General features: G+C 38.2%; 1 protein-coding gene across 1 annotated transcript in view; it reads right to left on the reverse strand.

The window, feature by feature from the left end:
* Positions 1-3,460: 3,460 nt before the first annotated feature.
* The window catches only part of EPS15 (epidermal growth factor receptor pathway substrate 15), a 47,831-nt gene continuing 23,691 nt past the window's right edge, over positions 3,461-27,600 (reverse strand). The window contains 13 exon segments of the mRNA XM_071436716.1: positions 3,461-5,376; positions 7,241-7,419; positions 10,105-10,267; positions 10,769-10,845; positions 12,047-12,116; positions 13,742-13,878; positions 14,706-14,741; positions 15,991-16,081; positions 16,419-16,493; positions 17,062-17,259; positions 19,065-19,262; positions 19,741-19,902; positions 24,530-24,602. Coding sequence (XP_071292817.1) covers positions 5,230-5,376; positions 7,241-7,419; positions 10,105-10,267; positions 10,769-10,845; positions 12,047-12,116; positions 13,742-13,878; positions 14,706-14,741; positions 15,991-16,081; positions 16,419-16,493; positions 17,062-17,259; positions 19,065-19,262; positions 19,741-19,902; positions 24,530-24,602 — 1,606 coding nt within the window. The 3' untranslated portion in view covers positions 3,461-5,229.

Below are 27,600 nucleotides of genomic sequence, written 5' to 3' on the forward strand. Positions count from 1 at the left end.
CCGGGCCGGGCCGGGCGGAGGGGCCGCCCCCGCAGGTGAGCGGCTGCGGCAGCGCCCGCCCTCCGCCGGCGGCGGGGATGGGGTAGGAATGGGAGGGGAGGGCACCGGGGGAATGCGGTGCTGCCCCCGGCCCCACCGCAGCGCTCGGGCGGGACCCGGGCGTGTCGCTCCGCACCGAGAACGGCCCAGAGGAAGGCGGGCATCGCTTCTGTGTGCTGGAATTGAGAGTCATTAATTCCTCTCGAGAAAAAGCACGAGGAAAACGTAATTCATATTTCGCCAGTTTATCAATTAGCTGCACCTGCTGCCAAGGCAGGGTTTGCCAGGGTGCAGCCGTCCACCCCCAGCACAGGGGTCAGCGAGTTGTAGCACAGGAGTAACACCCCAAAGGGCTCACACAAGTTATGACCAAATTACATAAATAAATAATTAGATCTAACTAATTAAATTCTTTAATTTGTTCATTAACATAAAATTCATAAACAAAATAAATATTTACAATTTTAACTTGCCTCTTCCATTAAAGAAAAACAAACACACTGAAATTGCAAATAGAATATGCAATACTGAAAAAAATTGCATTACTTTGGCCATTATTTATGTTATAGTTGTATCAATCACGCAGCTTCAGGGTTACAGGGATAACAGTTCAGAAGAGATTAACAAAAGAAAGGAGCCTGTGGAAGGAAATGAACAAGGCAAAGGAAGGCAAAGGTATACACGGCCGAGGGTGTGGCAGGACAAACAGAAGGACTGGGTTGACATAAAGAAACAATGGGCACATTAACGGGAACAGTGGGTGTATAAGGTTAAAAAAAGAAAGAATTTATTAGCTGCACACTGACAATGTGGCTCGTGACGTGAGGAACAAGGGGTGGGTGGCAGGACGGGCTCACGCTCCAGTGCTCGGGGTGCAGCTGCTCCGGGAAGAGAGGCAGACATCCAATGACTGAAGGACGATTCCCTCTTCTGACACCAGCCAAGAAGTCATGATTGTCTCCACTAAATCGAGCATTTTAGCTCAGTGAGGGATAGCAAAAAGAGTTGTGACAAGCCGTGCTTTCTTTGCCAAAAGAGCTGTTTTGGTACAAAGGCAAGCCCACGTTTTCCAGCATAAAATACCTGTTTACATACATTCCATTTTCTGAATTGTGAGGCTCATACATTCCAGCTCCCAGCGTTCACAATGAAGCCAGACTTTCTGTGCAGTTCTGCACTTCAGCCCATTGTCAGTATCCAGTCACAGCTAACTTAAAGAATATTTTTATTAATAAACACTCCAAAATATACTCTAAATTGCTTTTTACAACTTTTAGAATTATATGTTGTAGGAACAAAGTTGAAAAAGCTAAAACAGAAGGACAAATTTGCTCCTCTGAGCATAGTATTGTATGTATGAGAAGAGCTCTGCTTTTAATATCTGACAGTAAAATAAAATAAATATTTTAAGTTAAATGGATAGGATATTAAAGAAAATTAGAGAATTTAAATATATGAGTTTAACATTCAACAAGTACTTTACCTTTTTCAGGATTCAGGGTCAGTGATTTGAACCTCAAATGAATTATTTATTCAGTAAAAATTATTACTGAATGTGGGCCCAAAATGAGATTCACTCTCCAAAATCCTCAGAACTGTTTGGAACTCAAGGACCCTAATTTTAAAAATAAGGAGGTATAAGCAGAGTTTCAGTAAGTATTAAAAAAATTCTATAAGGATCTTGCCTAAAAACCCACCGAGTCTTTTAAAATGACTTTTTTCTTTGTAAGTGACCACACCTGTTCATGTAGCATCTCAGGAGAGGCTGCATTCTATGGAAATCAATCCTAAAGACCTTCTGGCTTTGAATACAAACATTTCAATGCAACATAGTCTTAACAGAATAAACAGTAACTCTGGCCACGCAGGAAAATCAGTTTGTGTGGATCAGAGTGAGTCTGGCTCATGCAAACCTGAGAGAGCTGACAATTTGCAGTGTTACAGGAGCTCTCACCAGGACTTCAGACCTCTGAAGTCAAAGGCAAGAATTTCTCCCTGTATTACCAGCAAACTAAACCCTCAAATTTCTTGTATAAAACAGCACTTCTGTTAAATTCTTTATTTATTTCCAGTTATTTGTATAGTCCTGTACAGGACTGCAACTGGCTGCTTATACCAACAGAGAAAACACCTCATAACTTCGATCCTATCTACAGGATACAAAAGCAAAATGGGACAAAATTCCTTTTACTCTGCACAAGGTTGTCTTTCCAGATTAGGGCAGTTATGTAATAACTGTGAGACCTGTTATCACTTACAGAACAGGAAATGGCTTCGCATGAAGTGGTTTGTCCATACTCACTTATTAAATCAGCAAGAGATAACTAGAAACAACATCCTGACCTCCTGAACACACATCCAAACAATGCAGCATTTTCCCCCTCTATCACCTGCTCTAAAAACTAATGCTCTTTGTTTTCAGTTAAAGTCTAAAGTCCAGGTAGCTCCAGATGTCTCCATTTTGGCACCACAGGAATTCTCAAGTATTCTGAGCAAGGAATGGGAATGCAGCTGCTGTTATTTATATGTGTTTTGCTATTCCTCATTTCTTTAAAGAGCTTGTGGATAAAAATGACTTCTGTTTCAGGATATTACTGACTGATGGCTTATCAGCTGAGGAATTACAAGTTCCTTCCCACCTTTTCTGGGATAACATTATGCTGTCTTCCCTCCCTTCCTCTTTACTTCTGCACCTTTTCTAATTTAAGCTTCAGAAGTCCCTGCAAAGACAATTCTGCAGAGAATTCAAGAGTTCAGTAACATTACCACGGGCAACTAAACTCCACTCTGCCGACCACAAAAGATCAAAAAAGATTTTTCATTAGGGAAAATCACTGTTCTCTTCCTTCTTATAAGAAAAAATTGATGCACCTGAAAGCCAATCTTCATGTTCACTCTGGTTAACAATGGAATTAAATTCAAGAGTATTCACTGACATGATACAGAATTCCATAAGAAAACATAGGACTTTAGTTGCCAATATTTTGAACAATTACGTTACTTTCCCAATCTTACCCTCTGCTATCTAAATCTGGTATCACCTAAATTACCATCTGTCAGTATTGCAAACACAAGACCATGAAGTTGCACATCCCCGTACACAATGACGTAGAAGATTCAGGCTAAAGCATAATTAAACACTCATAAAACTTCATTAAACTGAAGTCATAAATTTACTAAATATTCAAATTCTGAAACGGCCAATTTAAACTTAGGTAGGTAAATGAAACTGTTGAGAAGTTCCTGGGGAAATAACACAAGACAACACAATTGTGCCACTGGATCCTGTTCCTGTGAGGGTGACCCTGGCAGGTGTGCAAAGGCCACAGACACCAGGCTGCAGTCAGGACACCTCACACTGCAGTACATGCACACAAGGCTTTGCATCTCACAGCACCCTCTTGAAAAAACAGGCAAACAGTTCACATTTATGTACTTAAACTTTATTTCTTCATAATTACAGGCTATTGTTAGAATTTTTAAACAAAAGGGAAGTCTATAAATAGAGGCTAATCCCACCTGAACAGGTTGTTTAAAAAAAAAACCAACAAAACAAACAGTTAAAACTTCATAAAGTAATGCCATTTAGCTCACAGCAGTGGTTTGTTGGTTGTCTGAGTAAAAGTCCTATAGTCAGAGTCAGTAACATGAAATGTAACATCAAATGACTCAAAACTTTAAATCCCATAAAGGAAAGCAGGAATATATATATAATATATACATATAATATTGTGTTGGTCCACTGAGTATACATTTTTAACAAAAGATAAGAAACTATGTAATCCAGTTAAGCATATGATTTGCAAGATTAGTGTACACTCATGACAAAGATGTATAAGATAAGTTATAACTATTTAATACTTGCAAAATTTTAAGTTACTTTTTTTTTTGAGCAGGTGTTTAAATGCTCATCTCCCAGTGCAAAAGAAAAACCATCCCAGTCAGGTTACTCATTTTTTCTTGAAAAATTGAAAACCCTCAAACTCATGCAACAGCAGCATTGACAGGTAATGGGAAGAGCTTAAATATACTGAAGTGTGGCTGAGTTCTCCCCCTTTGCCCCAGTGCTTTGTGTTGAAACACTTCAATTTCCTCAAAAGAAATACCACAGGTTAAAAGTGCAAGAAAAAAAACCCCCTTCTAGATGTTTATGCTGCTGCCATCCATTTTCCTTAGATAGGGTACAAGATTATTGGTTTTGGAATTATTTTAATGAAACTGATTTTCCAAATAGAATTCATTCAAAATGAACAATAAGTTATTTTCATTAAGTTATTTTCATTAAAATTCTATCAATCCTACTCTGACTCAGTGACCATTCAGAAATCATTCAGTTTAAGGTGCAACTATCAGTTGGCATTCAATAAATTACATATACAGAAAACAACTGTGGTTAAAAAAAATAGAAATCAGACTACCTGTTTTTTCTTTCTATTTTCAATCCTATTTCAAATGGAACTCATTAACTTGCCAGTTCAGCTGCATATTTCACAGGCAAATGTGGCTCAAATAGCAGTGGGGTCTCACAATTTGACAGTCACCTTAGCCAACAGCAAATGCACATGAATTTTCAGTTTAATTGCTTTATAAAACAAAATAACAGGTCTGTCTTAAAACCTATGATCATGCAGGAAAAGCAACAAAGGTTTCAGAAAGACATACTCTTTCTGATGGAGACTTCATGAAGATTATGTTAAACCCAACATAAAATCTTCAATGAGGAGAAAAAGAATCTATATGCATACATATAAAATAAAGCACTCTCCAACTCTGGCATTACTAAAACCCCTTCAGAAGAATAAAAGGTTTCCAGTGACTAACTGCTTGATGGGAGACAGTCAGCCATGACAGAATAATTGCTGTGTTCACTTTTTGCTCAATTACCAACTGCTGATAGATTACAGTCAAACCCCAATCTCTCTAACTGCATTTTATAAACTGATTTGCTTTCAGCTGGGAAAAGTACTTGGCTCTCCTGAAAACTTGAGAGAAATTGAATGCTAAACTTAACAATTATTCAAACAATAACCAAAAGGATTAAATTTAGCAGAAACATTCACATCACTTTCAGAAATTAAAAACCTTTCATAGTTTCTTGTATATATGCATTTTCTGATTAACATTTAAATAGGTTAGGTACTCAGGAAAAGGGACAAAACAGTTTACATCAGATAAATCTTATTCTAAACTTCATGCTTCTGATATTTCAGATTTACTGAGTGCAATAGCCAGTTCCAAGTCTTCTTGCTCTTGCTGTTTTAGTCTTGCCAATCTTTCTTTTTCTTCTCTCTCACTTTCTCTCTTAGCCCATTCAATCATGTCTTCCTCAGTAGAATACTGCAAGTTTAAAAGACAAAATAAGACAGATTAATAATACAGTGATAATTATTACTGTCCAAACAGTCAGTTTAAGGGACAATTAGTTTTTCAATAGTTATACATATTCTAGTCTTCAAATATTACTTGTTTTGTAGTTGTAATAGACTAAATTGGATTAGTCTGAGGTTTAACTACTAAGAAGTGCACTGAAGCCATCAAAAGGATGTATTTTAATGAAATATGCCATGTTTCAAATTTCAGTATTAAGTTTCTAAAATGTTACTGAGCAGAAAGTGCTATAATTTAAATACAGTTTTATTTGGTTAAATACCAGTCCATACAAGAAAACCTTTGAATAAATCAGGAGAACATTTTGCAAAGCACACTCCTATTCACACTGTAGGCCGTCCTGATTTATCCTGATTTCATTAGGGATGACTTTTCCAGGTGAAAATGACTGCAAAAATTTAGCTCTAGATTGACTGTTTCTGAATGTGTAGATGACAAATACTGCTGCCAAGAAGCAGCAAAATGATAAGGGTAACTGTAGAGTTAGAAAGCTGCTAGTAATACAGAGAAAGGTCAGCATGATATTAGAGAGGGGAAAAAGAACAGATTATTTCCATGTATATTGGTGAGAACTGATTGTGAACTAAATACCTCTGGTACAATGATTATAAATCAGAGACAGCTAAGGGTATTATCTTAAATAAAACACAAAAGATTGTGCTAAAGTTTCTTCCTAGCAAACATGCAGAAAAATTAAGAGGTAGGTGAAGCCCCTGTCCTCATGGATGTCCCAGCATTAACTGAAAGGGTTAGAGGTTAGAGACTCCAGGGGTCAGCTTTAAGCTGCATCCTGGAGAAATAAAAGCAGAAACACCTGAGTTTTCTCCATGGTGCACTCAGTATTTTTAGTAACTGCAGCTGGAAAATAACACTATTTCCTTCACAAAGATAATAAAAAAATTTTACCACTCCTCTCAAAGTGGCTTCTCAGTCTCCCTAACTACTGCCACAGATGGATAACCACATTTCAGAAGTTACCATGCTCCAAGACACACCAACCAGTGCAAGTCTACTTTGAGAGCCTGACAATCCTTAGTTTACTTCAATCAAGCATGTAGCTTATTAGGCCTGAACAGAGAGAGCAGTATGGTCAAGATACTGTAAATGCAAATTGCATTTAACAGGATTGAAAGTGAGATGATGCCTTTCAAAACATCTATTTGCAAAAGCTCAAAAGAAAAAAAATAATATATAGGTATGCACAAACCTTTAGATTTGCTTCTACTGCTTGGACACCACGACTTCTATGAAATTAATTCTGGTTATAAAGAGACACTTACTACTTTACTTCATTGTGCATAAGTCTGGAATTTACTAACCATTCAAAACTCATCAAATTATATTTCATTAACATACACTATTATGAGGCTGTTTATCAGTATTTCAGTACATTAAAATTATGACCACAGTTCAGTGGCAGTTAAATTACAATGACATTTTGGGGTTTTTTTTAATTGGGTAGTTAACAGTGTGCTTGTTATAGGTTTGTAATTTAAATCTGCTGCACACATTGATAAAATGGATAATCCCTAGAACATAGATATTTTTGAAATCCTCTCCTCTAAAAGCTAGAAGATCTCTATGAAAAAAGGCATAAAACCAATGCAATTTAAACATTAACTACAACATTTTGTAGCATTTTGTTTTAGGACAGCCTCAGCTGTAAACTAAATGCAAACACTGTTTTAACTGAAAGCAATATCCCTTGTGTACATGGGATATGTTTTAATAATTTAAATAAGACTGAAGACTTCAGTGTGAACATTTCAAAGCTGCTGTTATACTGAAACAAATGGAAAAAGCGTTTACTCACAGTACTGAAGTTTGCAAAATTGTTGGGGTCAGCCTCTTTACTGATGCTGGTGGGAGCAAATGGATCACAGAATAGATCTGCTTCTTGTTCTTTGGGAATGTCTGGGGTGGGGAAAGGCTGAAATGGGTCGCTCGACTTAAAGGAATCTGAAGAGTCTATTTGATTGATAGGTCTTTTCCCTTAGATTAAAACGAATTTAAAATGAATTTCAGATAGCAGGTAATAACATGCCAAAACTAGTAAAAAAAAACCCCATTCAAAAGCTACTTAGAATGCAACCACTTCCCACAAACTGGTGGAGCTGTAGTTTCAGGGGAAGGGTTGCCAATTTAAAAAATGAGGGTACAGCCCACACTTTCTGAAAGGGTAATCAGGTAAAAAGGAACACATGTATGTTAATGAGTCAGGAACACAGTTTATTAACTGTTTTGGAAAGAGAATTTCTAACAGTTTTGAACACCTATTCTGTCAGCACAGTATTGTTTTCTGGTTATCAGCTGTCTTTGATCATTCCAGCAAGGCTCTTTTATTATTTCTTTGGATCAAGTTAGCACAATTTTATTCAGAGAGCAGAAATACATTACATTTATAAGTTTTCAAAACACTATGGTCCTCTCCCTAAGCTAAGACCAGGAATTTCTGCAGTTTAAAACAAGGAGTATGATAACAAGCAATCACAGGCTGAGCTGCTTTGTTAATTCTTGCCTAAGAAGCTGCAAAAAACCAGAATCAGGGACAAACCCCCACTTATTCTGTTGGGGTTTTTTCAGCTTAACCCCAGTCAACTTTCAACACCATTGAGGACATTAACCCAATTACTTCCAAGAAGAGCTGAGCTGAATTTCACCCCTCCACTCCCTCTGTAGGTTACTGTTTACACAAGAGGTTTCAGTGCAGTTTCCTGAATTCTGCTACCAGGTTCTGCAAGTGGTTCCACACTTGCAGTGGCTGTATTTTAGAACTTGCTTCTGTTTCCATTTAAGATTAAAACTACAGAATTGAACAAAGGTGCTTATTATTTCAAAAAAAATTTTTGAAAATTAACCTAAAATTATTTCATAAGAGGAAAAGAGATTCTCATCTGGCAATGATTTAGAGATTTGGAGAACATCCCCTGGGAAACATATTATTTACTTAGACACTTCCCAGCTAACCCTGCTGTCTCTCTCACTGATGTTCTATCATCAGTATCACTGAGGATATTGTGCTCCCCCATCCCTGGAAGTGTTCAAGGCCAGCCTGGATGGGACTTTGAGCAACCTGCTCTGGAGAAAGGTGTCCCTGCCTGTGGCAGGGGCTTGGAACTGAATGATCTTTAAGGTCCCTTATAACCCAAATCATTCTATGATTTTACAGTTCTGTTACTCACAAATAATGCCTGCCTATTGAAAAATGTGGGAGAAGCATCTCCAAATGACAACCAGGGAATTTTATTTCTGCATGGGAAGGGTTAATAATTGTAAGAATACAAAATACACAATCACCAAATCTTCCCCAAAATCAAAAAATGGGAATGTTTATCAGTATCTAGAGAAGCAACAGAATTCAGAGGCAACAGCCCTTCTACACACTTTCCAGCAGAGAGAAGAACTACAAGAAAGATTTTTGGGTATTTCATTGAAAAAGCATTCCATTGTTTCAAATAAAACCAAGGAAGTAATTAGAAATAATTAAATGTAAGTGCCTCAGATTTTATTTCCATTAGGAAAATAATTAATTGGGAATGTTTATCAAGATAATCACATTTTTAGTGTGCATATCAAAACCACCTATTTTTTCCCAATTATCTGTTGCTGAGGAAGCTGCTGCTCCACCCCTACAAGCTTCCCTTCCCTTCCAGCCACTCCCATACAATCAAGTCAGAAATCCTTTTTATGTTTAAATAAGGACCAACATCAAACATTCAAATTATCACCACTTGCCATGTCAGCTGTTTTAATATTATTTACAATGGAAATGATGACTTGCAAGGCATTAGCATGAACCAGATCTCACACCAACATTAAGAATCAAACAGATGAGTTTAAACTTCAGTATGAGCACTCCTGTATCTACTGTGCTCCCCTTCTTTTGAGGAAAAGATGAATACACATTTCACTTTCATGCCAGTTTCTCAAAACACCTTAAGATTCATCCACTTAGTGTAACAGTGAAACAAATGATGCAGTAGAATTTTTAAAGGCAATGAAACAGAGGACAGAAATTTTTAAAGGAATACTAGAAATATATTCTTCTATATTTGCAAAACCAAACTGAGAGTGAGGAGCCTGTTGTAATATGGCCTTGTTGCAAGCACAAGAAGGTGTTGTTATGCATGATAATCATGGCCTTTTCTGGAAAGCAGAGTGGTTTGTGCCATGGAATATCCCAGAAACTCCACTATCATTGAGGGGAAAACAGCCCAGGGAACTTGGCTTTATTACTGTTACTGCTACAGACCTCTGGCAAGGCCACCTAGAAAAAGTTAACCTGAAAATCTAAGCCAGTTCTTTAACCCTATTTAATTCATTTTCCATTAAACCCATCTGTGTTTGCAACATACAAAGCACACTAAATTCTCACTTTAAGCATAATTTAATTCAAGATTCACAGTGTAGCACATTAGCAACTATTTAACTTGCAGCTATGCTGTGTTCTTGCACACACTTGTAACAAGTCTTTTCTCCTGTTTTCTAAATCCTTTGTGTCTTCAAACTCCAATCCCAAACACCATGCAAAACTTTGAGGAAATGATCAGGAATGGACTTGTTTCACATCTTGCTCGTTTATTTTAAACTGAGACCCTTTACCCTCCCCTCGTGATTCCTGTCCCTCTGCCAGCATGAAGCAGCTGATTGTGAGCACATCTCAGTGTCAGCTCTTACCAGGTGGTGGTGGACAGGGCCTGGTGGGAGTTCCTGTCTTAGGGGGCAGTGCAGGAGGAACATCCTCATTTTTAGCTGGTGCTTCCTCAAACAAGTTTTTAGTTATGGTGACACTGCTGACAGAGCCTGATGTGGAAGAGCTAAAGGGATCCTCGTTGTTGGCCTTCAAAAAACAAAACAGCAACACACACATTTTCAGTGCAGTGCTACCAGACATCCTCTTCAATGATACAATATTAAATCACAACTAGAAGTTTGGACTAAGACTAAAGAAAATACTTTTGTTTGTTTTTACACATATCCACATACTCCAGAAGATTGAACAGAAAGAAAAATCAGGAATGGTTACTGTGCATAGCACTATAAAGTTGAAAGCAGTTAAACATGCAAAAGTAATACTTTTGCTGCTAAAATCAGCACATTTACAAATAAATAAATAAATTATAGCATCACTGGAAATAGAGAGAAAATACTTATCAAGCCGAAAAGATTACATTGCATTCTTCACAGAATTTCAGGACAATTTGCTATCAAGACCTCTTTTTCAAGCAAATCAGCCATTATAAATGTTTAGTAGTGGCAAAACTGTAATGAAACTGAGTGTGCTTTGCCTTGTCACTGCAGTTTCATGCATTTTCTGTGAGTAGCAGCAGCTCCACATTACCTTGGACAGTGTGCTGAAGTCAGCAAAGCCACCTTCAAAGGATTCACTTCCAAACAGTGAGGCAAAGGGGTCTGTAGCTAAATACACAAATCAAGCCAAGAATAAGATTAAAAGTTAAATATAAAAGACTGAAAAGAAAAATTCCCACTACTATTATTACTAAATAGCAAATATTAAATATTTTGCAACTTCAAGTAATTCAAGTGAAGTATTTTATGTGGTGAGCGTTTCAAATTATTAAGAAACTTTTTCAAAAATTCTAAGTGTCAACTTCCAATTAAGAACAATAAATCTGAAGGAATTAATTCAAAAGAAATACTGGTAAGTTTTCCTACATCAAAAAAATTTAAATTCCACTGAAAGTACCAAATAACCATACTACTGGAAATGTTCTACCAAGATACATGTATGTATACACACAGAGGTGTTTTTTGTGTGCATACACCTATACATATACAGACATATATATATATATATATAAATTTATGTGTGTAAATATATATATATATGAACATGAACCAGACCTCTTTTCTGACTGCAGACCCACTTGTGGAATCAAATACCTGAACCTCATCATCCCAGTCTAATTCAACAGTACCTTTGCATTCCCATGTGCCTAAAATATGTGAAAACTGCAGTACAGTAGAGAAGGAAGTGCCATACTCATTTCTGCATCTCTAAAAAACACCATTTTTTCCCTAGAACTAAAATTAGTAGGTTTACAATACAAAATCACACATAGGCTCCTGTTTTGGATTATCACTTGCAAGTGCAGTTTAGGAAAATAGGAGTTAAGAGCCTTCCCTAAAACATCTTTAGCCCTCAGATGAGAGAGGGTCACAGGTGGAGCAAACTTGAGCAGTAAAAAAATCTCAGTGGAGGAGTTACTGCATTCCACATCTACTCTTGTGGTGCAGAGCTATCCTGATGTTACTTACACAGCAACATGAAATCCCTGAAAACAACCCCACTGGGAAGCAGTACAGACCATCCAAACAGCCCAAACACTTAGCTCAGGAACTGCCCCAGTTTTAGTAAAGCAGAGGAACAGTTTTTGTGGAATCAGTCTTCAGTGATACATACTGCAGATAAAGTCAGTTTTGGGTTATAAACTTCCCCCATGAAAACAGGTACCTTATGTCACACTTTTGGGAAAATTCAGAACACAAGGGAAATCCATATAATGCCCTGTTGCAAATTCAGTTAAAAGCCTAGAAACAAAAGCAAGCAAAAGCAAAAATAAAACCCAAGAAGCTTGATATTACAATCTACTTTTACCTAGATCATTTGATGTAGTGACAGTGGTTCCACCAGGAGCAAAAGGGTCATTCTTCTTTGATATCTCTGTCTAAAATAAAAAATTGCTTTGGAGGGAAATTTGTTTTCAGCTTAAAAGATTCTTCAATCTAAGAATACAGTCACCATTTATTTTAGTTTAGAAGTTGTAAGATAACACATTCTGGAAATAGCTTTTATCAGCATCAGTAAACAAGCCTATTAATAGAAACTCTTCCTCTCTGTTTTGATTAATATTTTGAAAGGATGGAAAAAAGGTACAATATGTGCAACATACTTGGTAACAGCTAATGCAACAGTCAACAATATCTACTGCTCATTTTGGTCTCAGATTTCTACAACCAGAGCCATCTTCAAGGAGGTCTGAGATTTTGACACTCCAGAGAGGTGTGGTAAAGCATTTAGAATGAATGTATAACTTCAGTTCTGAAGTACAGATCTCAAGAATCCACTGCTAATCCCACACCACAGCTCTGACCTTCCTGGTTTTTTTCTTCCTTTGGACTGTAATAAGACCAAGAGCTGATTACATTAGAATATCACGACTTTGGAAAGGATAGTGTGCTAAGTACTACAAATTGTAGAAATCTAATTTTTAAGGCTGGAGGTGTAGGCTGTGGTGTGTAACAGGACCTTGAGATCTGCACAATGTGCACACCATGGGCAGGGGCAGGACCACCGCTGCCAGGTGCACTGATTTCTCACTCTTGGCTGCTGTGGGTCCACCCCAGGCACATTCTACAGCCACTTAACTTGCTTCTTATTCCACATGTATCTGAGTTTTATTTATGTCTATGAATGTTTTATGTTTTACACAAAGCTGGAAGTGAGGCATGAACAGAAGCAGCATTGAAAACGAAAGGAGATGGCAAAAGAATGGAGACAAAGTGAATGGCATGAAGAATTTCAGCTGCTTCAATTGTTTGTCTATCAGCTTTAAATATTACATATTCAACAAGTTCTATATACCAGCGAGAGTTTTATGCCCAACTCCAGCTTATTAAAAGCTCAAGAGTATTCAGTCACTGCTCATTTATAATGTGAGCTAAAAGCTAGACTGAAGTACCCCTGAAAGAGGGACATTCAGTAGGCATCTCCACATTACAAGAGACCTTCGGTGATTCTTATTAAAAAAAAAACAAATCACACCAAAACGTAAACATATACCTATAGAAAAATCTGACTTTTCTGAGGGGAAACCCCACACACCACATCAGATTTCAGATAAAATACAGCACATAGTTCTTGCCCCTATAGCGTGTGGAGGCAAAAATCAAGTGTCTGAGCATAACCTGATGAGGTTGATCCTGACTTTATTTCCATTTATTATGTTCCACCAACTAAGAGAGTTTTTGGAAAGCTCTAAAGCATAACAGAGCTTAAGTCATTGTTAAATAATGACAGAGCTTAAGTCATTACTGTCAAATGCTCTTAGCTGTGGAGCAATGAAGATCCACAATTAAATACTTTAAAAATGTTTTTATTTTTACTTCTATTTCATCTGTGACTATTTCTAGAAATTAGGACACAAAAAGACAAGACAGAGCCAGGGGATCAGAGGTAACCTTTATATGATTTCTGAATATCAATTTTTTAAAGCATGTCTAAATGTACAAACCAGGTTATTTTGTCCAAATCACACAGAGAAAGCAGTAAAAGGTGTGACACCAGACTTACTGTGGTATTATTACTGTTGTCTGCAGAACTAAATGGATCAGTGCCAGCAGTCACAAAAGGGTCGGTGGAGGATTGTTTGAAGAAAGAGTCAGCTGCAAAAGGGTCTGAGCCTTTGAAGGGATCACCACCAAAGGGATCTAAAAAGTAAACATCTCCCTAATATTTCTGCTTGCTTTACTTAGCTGATATCTTAAAAACTAAACAATGTATCACCTTTTCTCATACTGCTGCAAAGTGACACATTTAAGGCCAAGAACCTTTGAAGTAGGAAATCTGCCTGTGAATAATTTGTATTCTGTGATTCAAAACATCAGACAAGGCAACGTTTTCTGCACATCATGGAAACAGCAGTTCCAGAATCATCTCAGCATACAGGTTCTTTAACCAAGTCTCTAAAAATGAAGCATTTTACAAAACCTAATGCTCCTAAGAACTCTCCTGGCACTTCCCAAGCCCAACTGATGTTTCTTATTTGACACTTGGTGCTCTACCCTATTTAACTGTTGCTTTCCCACTGGTTATTTGGCTTTTTTGCCACCAGTAACTTCACTCAGGACCAAGCAAACAATTCAATGACATTGCCTATACAGTTGACCTAAACAGAGACTTCCCACCTGTTCAATACTTGATTCTAAAGGAAGTTGGTATGTTAAGAGCCCTTAAAAGAGCACAGTTCCAATACTTTGCAAATAAAACAGGCAGCAAGTGTTTGGGGTCTTCTGTTCATCACTTTCACATACTTAAATCCCAGCTAAGGAATTTCCAACAAGAGCAAAATTGACTGGCACTGGACTTCTCTGAAAAGCTTTTACATAAGTGGCCAGGTGCTAATGTCACATATATTCTATCACAACTTTTTGTGGCATTTCCACCTACTTTTTTTCTCTGAAAGTGGTGACAATTTTCCCCAATAGCAAGAACCATCTAGAAAAACAAAACCATTATGAGTTATAAAGTTACTTACCAATTTTTCCAAAAGGGTCATCTTTGAAGGGATCATCTGTTCAAAAGAAAAGCAAATATTCATTAAAGAGCTTATTACCATCATGAAACACCCAGAGAATCAGCCATCCCCAAGCTGCATTTCCGTTGGCTGTTGTCCACAAACACCCACATTCTGCAGTATTACCACTGCAGTAATCCAGGCCAGCTACTGAGATGAGTCCCAGGTTTGTTTAATTGCCACAGACACTGTGGATGGCAGCTCCTAAGTGTTCACTTCAGTACTGGATGCATGATCCCAACTCATTTCTACTTTCTCGTGTTCATCTGAGAGACAGATATCCTGTCTCTTAGCTGTGGGTATCTACCCCTAAAAGTTTGGTTCTTAACAGACAGACCTTTTCTCTTCTGAAAGAAAGGCCTTGCTGTAAGATCACTTCAATATAAACAAATTCAAGCAGTATCTACACAGAAACATTGCAACTGTTTTAAATTAGTTTAATTTATTCATAAAATATTCAATCTGCACTGACATTCTTTCAGAAGCCAAGTGATCTGAAACAAATTTAGCTTATTTTCCTTTCAAAGCAATACAAGCTAAATTGATCAGACCATGTTGATCTGAAAGGGTGTAAAATCATATTAATGTGGCTGAAAACATCTGCTTCAGCAGTTAATTCAAAATAACTCCCCTTTCCCTATTGGCTCTATATAGGCAGATCATTCCTTCCATAAAAAATAAGAGCAGAGCAACATCATTCGTCAATGGCAAGTTCTTAAAATAAAGCCCAGCACTTCCACAAGATGAACAGATGGTGCAGCTCCACATTACCTTGCTCTGAGAGCCAAACTCCCCAGAAATAGGCCACAGCCATTCATTGTGAACCACCCACACCCTCCCCACAGCAGAGCCCAGAGAACCCTCTGCTGACCCCTTTGTGGACGGGGGCTGTCAATCAGATCACTGACACCACACACATCACAAGCCTGCCCACACCTTTACAGCCAAAATGCCACCAGGGCAGAGGCATGGAGGGCATGGGGAAGAGAAGCCCTCAGGAGGAGCAATGAGGGAAAGGAGCAATTTTCAGAGCTCATTAGGAAGTCCAGATGAAGGAAGGAGAAATACCCCAGAAGTCTCATTTCTATCACTTCTATTTCTGTAATGCTATTGGCTTCAGGCTCCTGTCACCCACACATCTTCAGATTTATCCTATAAAGAGCAGTCTTAAGGTGAAGATGAGTCTGATGCATTCACACAAGACCTGTTTCTGCAAATCTGCACTTAGAGAGAAATGTTTACTTACTGCCAACAAAAGGGTCAGACTGGAAGAACTCTAAGCTGGCTTCAGAAACTAGATCAGGCAAGGGATGAGACTCAGCATCAAATGGATCTTCCTGGGCAATGCAGACAGAGACAAACATATCAAATTTTTAAGACTTGCAAGGATGGAAAACAGTTATGTCATCTCCTGTTACCATTCAGTGGTTTCTTAAAGCTTAAGGCAAAGAGACAGCCAGAATTCTATATAATTCATCAATGGAGATCCACAATATTGTTCAACAACCTGCCTGCTACAGGAGATGAAATGTTTTCAAGACATCACACTAATAAAACCAGTAGGAAGTGACAATTATTCCTCTATTGTTGTATGACCATCATGCAAGCCTGAAACAGTTTAACCAGGATTTTTTTTAACCTATTTTTTCCTCCCCCAAAGCTGAATAAACTCACTTTTTTGGTAACAGTTGCAGCTGGGGTCTCTTTCTCTTCTCCTACAGAGACTGCTGTTTCAGGACTATTCCTTATCTGTACAAGGGTAAAAGCAATTCACCACAAATAAGTAAATATAAGACTGCACAATAAAATTTTAAGTTTTAAATAGACTCACACAATATACAAAAGCATACTTCAAGAGCTTCATACTTATTATAGCACATACTTTAGTATTTCATAAACCCTGTAAAAGTTTTTAAAAAAATAAATCAATCACGAACCTACTGAGACATAAGGAGGAACATTTAAAGCAAGACAGTTTTAGATTTTCTGTACTTTTCCTTATTCTGTTCTCATTGCACCAAATGGAGACAGCTGCTCTCCTTTAATGTTAAGTCTGCTATTCAATTTATGATATTTTGCTTTGGAAATAAATACAGGAAAAAAAAATGTTACTGCTACTTTCCAGGCAAACTAAAATTACCTCCTTTTCTGCTTATGAACTTTCAGATATGTGGAAACATATCAGTCCTTCAGAAAAACACCCTGAAATTTCAGTTGTGCAAATGTTTAAAAACATAATCAATCTTGGTACATTCTTAACTTATTGCAACTTCACAGCTGCAATGCATCGTGATCAAGCAGGCAAAACACTACTCACTGGAGACACACAGTTTGTTTGTTCCTCTTCTGCTATACTTTCCCTCTCAGCATTCTCATTAAGGTTTGCAGTTTCACTGCTGCTGTTGCTAAGACTAGAATGATCCACAGTTCCATTAACAAGTGTACTATGGGGCTGAGAGTGCCAGCCAAATTGGTTATTTTCCAGTTCTTTCAGCTCAAGAAGCTTTGTCTGCACCTGTAAACAGAAATAAATTATTAGCAACAGTATGGCAGCACATGGAAGCCAGTAAATGGCCATCCCCTCCTAAATATAAGGTGGGTGATATATGTCTGAAAATCTTATTTTCAAAAGCAAATATAATAAAAACCTGTTCTGTCAATCAAAGGGTGAAATTTGAGAGATAAGCAGAAAACTTATTTAGCAGAAGTGCAGACTGGTTGAAGAACACACCTTTTGCCAAGGAAGAAGAGACTCTGTCACTGGCAACACCAAGACTTGTTGCTATTCAAACTCATCAGAAAAGTTGCAAAGGTCTCAGGGGTTTTTTTTGTTTGTTTAGTTTTGCTGAGGAGTTTTGGTTAGGTTTATTTTTTCTTATTTTTAGTTTGGACTGAGGTTTGTGTGTGTGTGTGTGTGGTTTGGGTTTCTTTCCTAGATTATGTATTTGCAATTTCCTTAAACTCAAAATTAAAAAGGCTTTATCAGAACTCCCATGACTTCTGAAGTCTACAAAAGCCAGTATATCTTCCTAAGCAGACACTTATATTCATCTTTTATTATTTCAGCAATATGCTTAATGCAGTGCCTGACAGCAAACATTTACTACCAACCTGCCAGTTATGAAGGAATTACTGGATCTGGTAGGTTATGCAAAAGAATAAACCTAGTCCAGATATTTGGGTGCCCAAATCCCATTGAACTCTGCTAGGTCAGAGTTACTAATAGAGTTACTGGGGTGTCAGCAAAGACACCACCAGGTGTCTTTCAAGTTAACTGACCTCAGACCAGCCATTAGATAATCTTGCCTAAAGCACCAAAGCACCTACTGTTCCTTATTTAGGAGTCAAGAGCATAAAGTCAGAAGTACTGTTATAAAACCCAGTGAAAAAATAGACTACAGTCTAGCACAACCACTTATATTATCAGTCTTGTATCTGTTCATGGCTAGCACCTCTTGCCATATAAAAACACTGTAGTGGTATAACCTCTCCACCTGTGATGAAATGATGAAAAAATCCATTTGTTTACTTCTCAGTTTCTAAACTAAAAGCCAGATTTTGAACTTAGGAACGTTGTAAGACTCGTTAGCAAGTTACAGATGTGAATTGTGTGAAATGACCAGCCCTGAGGTCAGCCATTTCTAGGGCTCAAAGGGAGGCTTTGCCTTTTCTTTTCAACTTGGTACCAGTGTGAGTGGCTAATGCATAACACAGCTGGCAACAGGGAAGGAGAACCATGAGGAAAGGGTGTGCAAGCTCAGGCATCACCGAAGTTCTAACAGATCCCTGATTACAGAGAGGAACTGAAAGTGCTCATGCAACAGCAGCCACTTCAAAGCACAGGCTCTCTGCCTCTCAGGGTCTCATCTCAACCCAATTTCTTCTTCTATCCACCTCACCTTCCCACCTCAACAATGCACTCAGTAAATGCTATCAGGAATTTTATACTGACTTCACATCAATTAAAGAATAGTGAGAGCATGCCCCATGCCATGGAGGATGAAAACTTTAATAACTACTGGACACAGAGAATTTAAGTCTGCATCAGCCATTTTTCACTCATTACATTATGACAAATTATTTAAGGACTATAATAAATTAATCCCTTTAATTAATAAAAGACCATGAAGTATTTTGAGTGACTTAAGTCAGCCTCTAAAAATCCTAACAACTACTAGCCCAGAACACATGTGTAAGTAACTAAAGACATGAGCAAGCAGTGAAGAAAAAAGGAAACAACGCCTTCCCCTTAAGGCAAACCACACTAAAGATTTCCAGCTCAAAATATTTTTGGGGGGTGGGTCTTTCACACTGCCTTACTGAATTGATTTCCTGTTGTGAATCCTGCAGATGTTGCTGAAGAGGTCCCAGCTGTGCTTTCCCAGACTCTATGCAATGTTCAAGCTCTGCAGTTTCTTGCTGCAGGCGACTCAGCTCCTCTTGGGCTTTGGTCAGTTCATCTTCATAGGCTGAAATCTTTGATTCCTGGCTTGTTATTTCAGCCTTCAGCATGGCAATCTAAAGCATGAACAGTATTTCAAGTCAAAAAAAAAAACAACCCCAAAACCCACGACCAAAAACCCACACAACATTTCCAAACACATCCAAATACTATTATTTATGACCAGAAAAAGTAAAAAAATCTCATAGCTATTGCAGAGACTATAGATCATACCTGAATAAACAGTTAATTCTCTATTGGTCTCAATAAGAACAGAACATTTTAGCTGTTTTTCTGACCAATACAGACATTTCTGCTTTAAACCTTATTTGTGTGCAAGTAAATCTCAGTATGTTTGTTGACACACTGACACTAAATTAGGAACACTGAAGCAAGTGATGTGTTTCCTATACTCTGTTGGTCACAAAACCTTGACACTCAGGCTATTTATTCATTAAAGCTTTTTTCCTGCCCCTACAACTGGAACTCTGCAAGGCTGAGTTCTTCAAGACAAGGCATTTATGCTTCCCAAGGGCACTGGCCACCAGACCTTACCAAATGGGCCTCCTCTGCACACTTCTGCCTGATGTCATTAAGTTGTTCTTCCAACTTGGCCTTCTGCTCATCAAGATCATTAAGGGTTTCCTGTGCTTCCTGTTTCTGAGCTTGCAGCTTCTGCAGATTACTGCTCTCCCTCTTTACTTCATCCTGGAGATCCTGAAATAAAACACACAGCTTGACATTTGTTCCCTCTCTCCCTTTAACCACTGAATTCCACAGTACAAACTGCAGTGCTAACCCAGATTTCAAAGTATCAACACATTATCTTCTAGAAGCCTGTATGGATACCAGACAAGCAAGTACTCTGAGATTCTAATTCAATGACATAAAAATAATCAGCTTGTTTGCCTTTGCTCTTCTTCAGTACAACAAATCTCACTGAAGTGTTGAGATCATCCACCAACACACAGATGAACTGTGTCCCTCACACAGAGGACAGGTTTTCATTTGGAAGTTCAAAGTTGTCTTTATTCAGGCTGCTACAGTGTCTCTGTCCTGTGCTTTAGCACTGTGTTTTTAGTTTTATGTTTGAGTTTCTTATCAAGAACATGGACCTGCTGGAGGGAGCCCAGAGGAGGCCATGAAGATGGTCAGAGGGCAGGAGCATCTCTGCTATCAAGACAGGCTGAGAGAGCTGGGGTTGTTCACCCTGGAGAAGTAAAGGCTCCAGGGACACCTTAAAGCACCTTCCAGGAATGAAAAAGGGCTCGCAGGAAAGTTGGAAATGGACTTTTTATCAGGACATGGAGTCACAGGACACTGGGAATGGCTTCACACTGACAGAGGGCAGATTTAGATGGGACATTAGTAAGCAATCTTTGCTGTGAGGGTGGCCAGCCCCTGGCACAGGCTGCCCACAGAAGCTGTGCCTGCTCCATCTCTGAAGTGTCCAAGGCCAGGTTGGATGGGGCTTGGAGCAACCTGGGATAGTGGGAGGTGACCCTGCCCATGACAGGGGGCTGGAATGAGATGGGCTTTGAGGCTCCTTCCAACCTAAAACATTCTGGGATTTTGTGATAATAGAAATCCTTTATTCTGCTCCTTCCCCCTTCAAAAACACATGGCCAAAGATAGGAATTGTTTTTTGGAGCATGGTGAAAGACCATTAACCCAAATGCAATGCCTCCTAGGGCATTCCTGCCCCCAGTTTTGCAAGGATCAGCCAAAAAGTTATTTTCAATGTACCAGTAGAGGTAAAAAATGCACATTTCCTACACAACAATATGGAATCTTCTGATTTATGAAAGAGCAGCAAATATGTGTCTTGTGTTTTAAGTACATTAAGTAGCATCATAAAATAATTACTTTATTTCTGAGCAACAGGAATGATTATACTTCAACAAGCTGCAGAGGCAACACTGAAAAACATGTCAAGGAAAGAATTTAGGAACAAGAAAGAATCGTCAGAGTCAGGAGGAAGAGACAATACAGGGAGATCAAAAAGGATTAATCCAAAAGGAAAAGTATTAGATGAAAAGAGAAGATTGCAGCCTTCCTGAGAAAATACAGCAATTTCAGGAAGAATCAACAACAACAGTAAAAAATGAACAGAGAGAAAAAAAAAATTAGGGAGGATAAGAAAGCAAGCAGACATGAAATTCTGATTAGATCTTACATTTGTGTGCTGCTCTAAGCTACAATCCTGCTCTCCTTTTCTAGGGGTGTTTTGTTTGGGTTCTTTTTGGTGAGGGAGACGGTTTATCCATGTGTTGTGTGCTAACACCTCCACATAAGGAGGACAAAAAGCCAGATAGGAATAGAAAGGCATATGATGCAGCAGTCAGATGCTGGGGAATTAGGTAACCTCAAGACAACTGGAAGACTAACCAAAGACACATCACAGATGGTTTTACCTTAAAAATCAACCACAAAACCATGCAAAAAAATCTCCCAAACCAAACCACAAAAAGCCCCCCCCAAAACTCCCCCAAATCAAATCTGAATTTCAGTGAAGAGTATGTCAGTATACAGCAGTCAGACTAGGAAAAATACTGGTTATTTCTAACCCAGGAGAGAAAAACCAGTGTGCACACAAAAAGCTCTCAGAGCAGCTACTGACTTGGATAATTGGGACACTCTTGATCCATTCATTTTCACATGGCTTTGAAAAGCAAGGATCAGCTGACAGTTAACACAAGCAGTGGAGGAAAAAAGTAACAGCTTAAAGAGACTTCAGCCTCCTTTTTCCTAGAGGAAGCAAGAATTCACATCCACACAAGCTAAATATAGATCATCTCCACTTTTTTCTGTCCTAGGCACAGCAGTAGAGAAGCACTGAAGAGACCTAACTAAGCCTGATGGCTGCCAGAAGAGAAAAGAAGGAAAAAAGCCCAACCAAACCCAAAACCTGTGGTGGTTTTTGTTCACATATGCACCTAACCTCTCCAGAATTAAAGGCTACAAGAGATACAACACACAAAACTGGCTATCATACTCAAAGATGCCTCTTCATGAATTAAACCAAGCTCCAATTAAGCTTCAATTTCAAAGAACAGCCTTCAGCATGGAAGCAGCATCTTAATGATCAAGCCCTAAATGAGATTTTAAATGAAAACCCCTAAGAAACTTGAGGTGTTACAAAGTGCCATTCTGATGGTAACAATCCTTGTATTAGATTTCTGATCATTGTAACTCTTCATGCCAATAAAGTGTAGGATAAGGAAAGTTTAGGAATCCATTATTCCATGGACAAGGGATTTAATAGTTTGCCAGTCTGTCCTTCCCAAGACAATTCATGTGCTAGAAAATGTCAAGCCTGCAAGAGGACAGAAAAGTAAAACTTCACTGACTTTCTAATGGCATTGGGGCACTGCAATAGAGAAAAAGCAAATCCAATTCTGAGGGATACTCAGTGCATGTAACTTTGAGGAAACACCCTTTAGTCTCTGCTACTAAAGAGCTGATATTTTAACAAGCACATTAAACCCCATCTAGATGCTACATCTTCCTTACAACTCTTTTTCTGCCTTTGCTTTTTAGTACCTATTTACACGGTTTTGAAGTTATTTTATAGAAGAAAAAATGTCTGTCATTCTTCCCCTTCAGCTATACAAACCAGTTTGATTGATCACTGGCCATGGCTCTATTTGAGATTACTCACAGGTCTGTGGAAGGAATTCTGGTATCAGAAACCCTGAAATGTCATGCCACAAAACCAGCTTGAAACAAGGAGGCAGGTTAGAGCCAAATGTTTTTTTGTTAGACCATCTTTAGAAATGTCCTCATTAGAATAAAACCAGAAACAAAATGCATGAGGAAAAGATATCCTTTATCTGTCCTATTCTCTTAAGTTCTAGAAAGTTTGTTGAAACATGCAGGTCCCCCACCAGCCAGGAATATGAAAAGATAAAGGGCCAGCAGATTAAATAAATGCTGCAGCCATTTCCTGTTTGATCCTGGAGGTTTCTCCTTTTTCTGACAAGCCCATAATAGATTGTTCCTTCTCTGCAGACTGACACAACTCTGTAACTATATTTAACAATAGCTTGTGTGACCACTAACAGGTTAAAGACCTGAGACAGCTGCTCCCAGCAGCACTGCCCAGGATGCAGAGGCTCAGGGGATTCTGCTGCCTGTCAAACACACATGGATGACACTGGAACACTCATGGTAAGGTTTTTATCAAGCTTACAAACCTTTTGTGCAAAGGCACCAGAAAACTCAACCCTCACATGAGCCAACACAGGTTCCAGAAGACACCAACAAAATAATCCTGTGTGCAAAGCCAGGAATGCCCCTGAGAATTGTGTGAACAGTGGGAAAAGGGAATCTGCAGGGTGGGGAGGGGAATGACCGTGGAGCTCAGGCATGGGCAACTTCCACACGCATTCCTGCAGCTGCTGGAGCTGCTGCCAGCACGACCAACAGGCCAGCATCTGATTATCTCCTCAAAGGTCACACTATTAATTATCATCCAGACTCCAAGGATATTAAATAACCCTGCACAAAATTCACAACTCTTGTAACACATTAGCTCCTTTTCAGCCCGACCCAAATTGAAATGCTGAAATCTTGCATTATTTGCTCTTAAGTAAAGATTATGGAAAATGATAGATTCTTAAAATAATTTTAGAAATAAATATAAATGGTCAGATATCACACTGAAGATTTTTTTTTTAAACAGCAACTGAGAATTTAACTGAAATATTGCTTTGCAATATTTAATTCAGAGCTTGGCTAGTCTGTCAGCACTCTAAACACTGATGCTGACTGCATAATTTTAACATCTGCAAAACACTTGTAAATTTAGATTTTCAGATATTCAAGAAATTCAATATCATCCTTTCAAATAAAAATCAACAGATTCTTTATAAAATTAACTTAAATTAGGCAAAATTAATTTGAGGCAACATTTCTCCCTAGCTGGTAATTACTGTGCCTCTTAAGAAGCAGCCCGATACACAAGCCCTTTTAATTCAGCCACTTAAGTTTATTAAACAATTTACACTGCTACAGTGTCCTCTTTAGTTTTAATTACACAGTAGATAATCTTGCTTAAAAAAAAAGAAAGAAAAATCTAGTCTTTTGTAATATTTTTCATTTAAAACCCCATGCATGCTATATATCCTATAGGAGCTAGCACATTTATATAAATATACACACCTACACAAACCCAAAATTATATTTAAAATACACTTCAAAGTACATTATTTTTCTTGGCTACCAATTTTTTTCTTTTTACTGGATAAGTGACGTGATCTAAAGACTGAGAAATCCCACTGTCATTAAAACAGCACATGGTGCAATATCAGATGTCTGAACCAAAATTTGGTGGTTTATTTACCTGGACCTCACTTGTCCTCTGCTTGATGGCATCTTCTTTCTCCTTCAGATCTTGCTCTACATTATTCTTTTCCCTGGAAGACCAGCAAACAATGCAAGAATACTTAAGAACATCAGCTACAGCAGGTACAGTTATCCAGCCCCCTAAGCCTGTATCTCTCTTTAAATACATAGTGAAACATGAAACAAAAAAGATGTGAGGGATTCCTGCTTTCCAAATTATTTACAAGACAGAAGCCCACAGAAGTGTTCTGCATAAACCCCCCTGTCTTTCCACCAACTGCACTCCAGTGATAAGAATGGCTCAAAAATGGAAGGGGGCGGGAGGCAGAAATCAATGAAATACTGTCTCCAGTGATCTCACTGTTGCTATGGAGCACTTGTCTAATGAAAACTGCTAGGAAAAGTGGGAGGGATTGCATCAGATTCCATCTATTAACCCCTGCAAACGCAGCCATGCCCGTGCTCACAGCAGCCAGGGAACACTCCCAAGGGCCAGCAGAGCCCGTGAATGCCCTTGGCCCATCAGATTTGGGATCTGGCTCTTGGGAAGCTCAGGCAGGAGCAGGAAGGTTGGCTTGGCTTGCTGGAACCACGATCTGCTCAGACACTGCACACTGAGTGATTTGCTGTGTCATATCAAGGCTGCCTCTACAGACATTATTCAAGTTTAAGTGACTGCTGATGACAGGGGAATTATCATCAATAAATTCTCATCAGTCAGACACAACAATAGCTTTAAGAAAGGGAACCAACCCATACAACTGAGAAGTGTTACTGTTATTAAAAATGAGTGTTTCTCTCTAGACAGCATATGGAATCTTTTCTCCTTCCATATATGCAGGAAAACATTAAGCATTACAGTTTTTACACAATCTTCTGTAGACATATACTTTCATAAGGACTCCGTTAATAAACCAACACACACAGGGAAGTTAAAATTTGAACAATAAACCTAACATTTCTAAATGAAATACCATAGTGAAAAGTTATTAGATTGTATTACTGGTATAAACTGTCATTACAAAACTTCATATTTTAATAGCAGCAGATTGTTAATCAATCTAAAACTATTTATTTGTTTACTCTTATTTAATACAGAAGAAAGCATTTCTGTATTGAAGTAAAGCAGGTCTACTCTAAGCTCTTTACTCAAGCTGAGAAAGTTTTAGTTTATTGCTAAACCACACACAGTGGAAAATAAAAAGAACCCAGATATTGGATCTTAAATCAACATTTGCTCTGACAAATAATTACTACAGATTATACTCTGCTATTATTTTTCTCATTATCTGAGTAAAGAGGAACTTCCTGATTATGCCCAAAGGGGAAATTTAAATGGAAGGAAAAGGAAAGATGTGGAAAGAGGAACTTTGAGGATCAAGGCTATTTATTTTGTTTAGTGTGATCCTTCAAAATAAAGGATCACACCTTCATAAAATTCATAAAATAAATTTCATAAAATTCATAAAATTCCTCACTTTCCATTCATCAGAAACTGGAAATTCTAAAAAAATCTTTACCTTTTCAATCAAAGCTACAGCACACTCCTCTAGCTCATTAAGCATCTGGAGCATAGTTGTACTTAGATATTTAAAGCATTGCAACAAAGGCTTGAAACAAGCTCTGTTGCTTTGGCTTCCATAACTTCCCATGAACAAAGGTCTCAATAAAGCATTTCTACAGATCTATGTACAAATCAGGCTGAAAAATACCTTCAAGCCCTCAAACACCCATTAAGCACAGCCAACATTCATACATATTTTTCCTGATTGATGATAAAAAAGAGGAGGAAAACAAGCACTTGTTATTTTTCCTGCTAGGGTGGGAAAAATGAGCAAGAAATAGAACTGCAAGCAGGCATGTTTGGTTAATATACAGCATTTCTACATTACTGTCACAGATGTGCCTGAGACTGTCAGAGATGCAGATCACTTCCTTTATATTTCAACACAAGCCAGGTACCTAAATCCTTGCAATCTGGACTAAGCAACAGGATACAACACCCACCCACTGGCACTTCCATGAGCCAAATCAGAGCACAAACAATGAATTGGAAAGAATCAAGTGAAAGAAGTATTGTCAGGCAGAGAACAAGAAAAGCTTAGGCAGCAGTCTCAGGCAAAGGAAAACAATCTGAGTGCATATAGTCTGCACATAACACATCCCATCCTCCCCTCAGAAATGCCTCTTTGTTTCAAAGAAAAGACAACACAGAACTACTTAATTCATTAATTCTTCTGAATACCTTCATTTCTTTTACAAACTATCTGCTATGCCCCTTTAGGAATGTTCAGCAACTGAAAGAAGCAAAAACAAGTAACAAAATTGATTTGTTGGATATGACAGATTTCCTTGATCATAAAGCCCCTTACTACATCCAAAAAGCAACTCCAAAAGAACTGTGGCCTTGCCAACAAAGGACACTTGTAAGCAATTCAAGCCAATTTTTGAAAGCAATACAATTTCCCTATGCATTTTAATAGCAGTCAGGTTGGGAGAACCTCATATCAAATAAATTAAAAGCAATGATGAATATCAAATAAATTAAAAGCAATGACAAATTGATGGTTTCTCCCATCCAGACGCTTCATGATTTACCAAAACCCTAAATTTAATACTAATTTGTGAATGGAGTCATTTATAAATAGGAGCCAGCACATTGCAAATATCTGTCATAGCTGAGAACTGCAAAGTCCCTGTGTCAGCAGAGGTGCTCAAGCCAAACATTCAACCCATGCCAGGCTGAATCACCTTAGATACAAAAATAAAAAAATCATAGTTCTTTCCCATAATAAGATGATAACTACTCACAGAGCTGGTAGTATTATCTACACTCATAGTTGCCCAATATTTCTTATTTTCACATACATCAGTTGTTTTGGGAATCCCTAATGTAGTAATACTTCAGTTTGGCAATACTGAAAAAAATGCCAAGGGTTCTTCTGACATTTGTTAGAGCTCACAACCTCTTCTGCTGCAACAGCTCATTCCAAACCAGAGGCTGAGAAGAAATGATCTATCCTACATTAAAGTCCTTTGCTAAGGTGATCTCTGAAATTTGAAACAAAG

Source organism: Agelaius tricolor, unplaced genomic scaffold (assembly GCF_023055355.1).
Source record: "Agelaius tricolor isolate 1412-34295 unplaced genomic scaffold, bAgeTri1.0.p SCAF_11, whole genome shotgun sequence".
NCBI classification, from domain to species: domain Eukaryota; kingdom Metazoa; phylum Chordata; class Aves; order Passeriformes; family Icteridae; genus Agelaius; species Agelaius tricolor.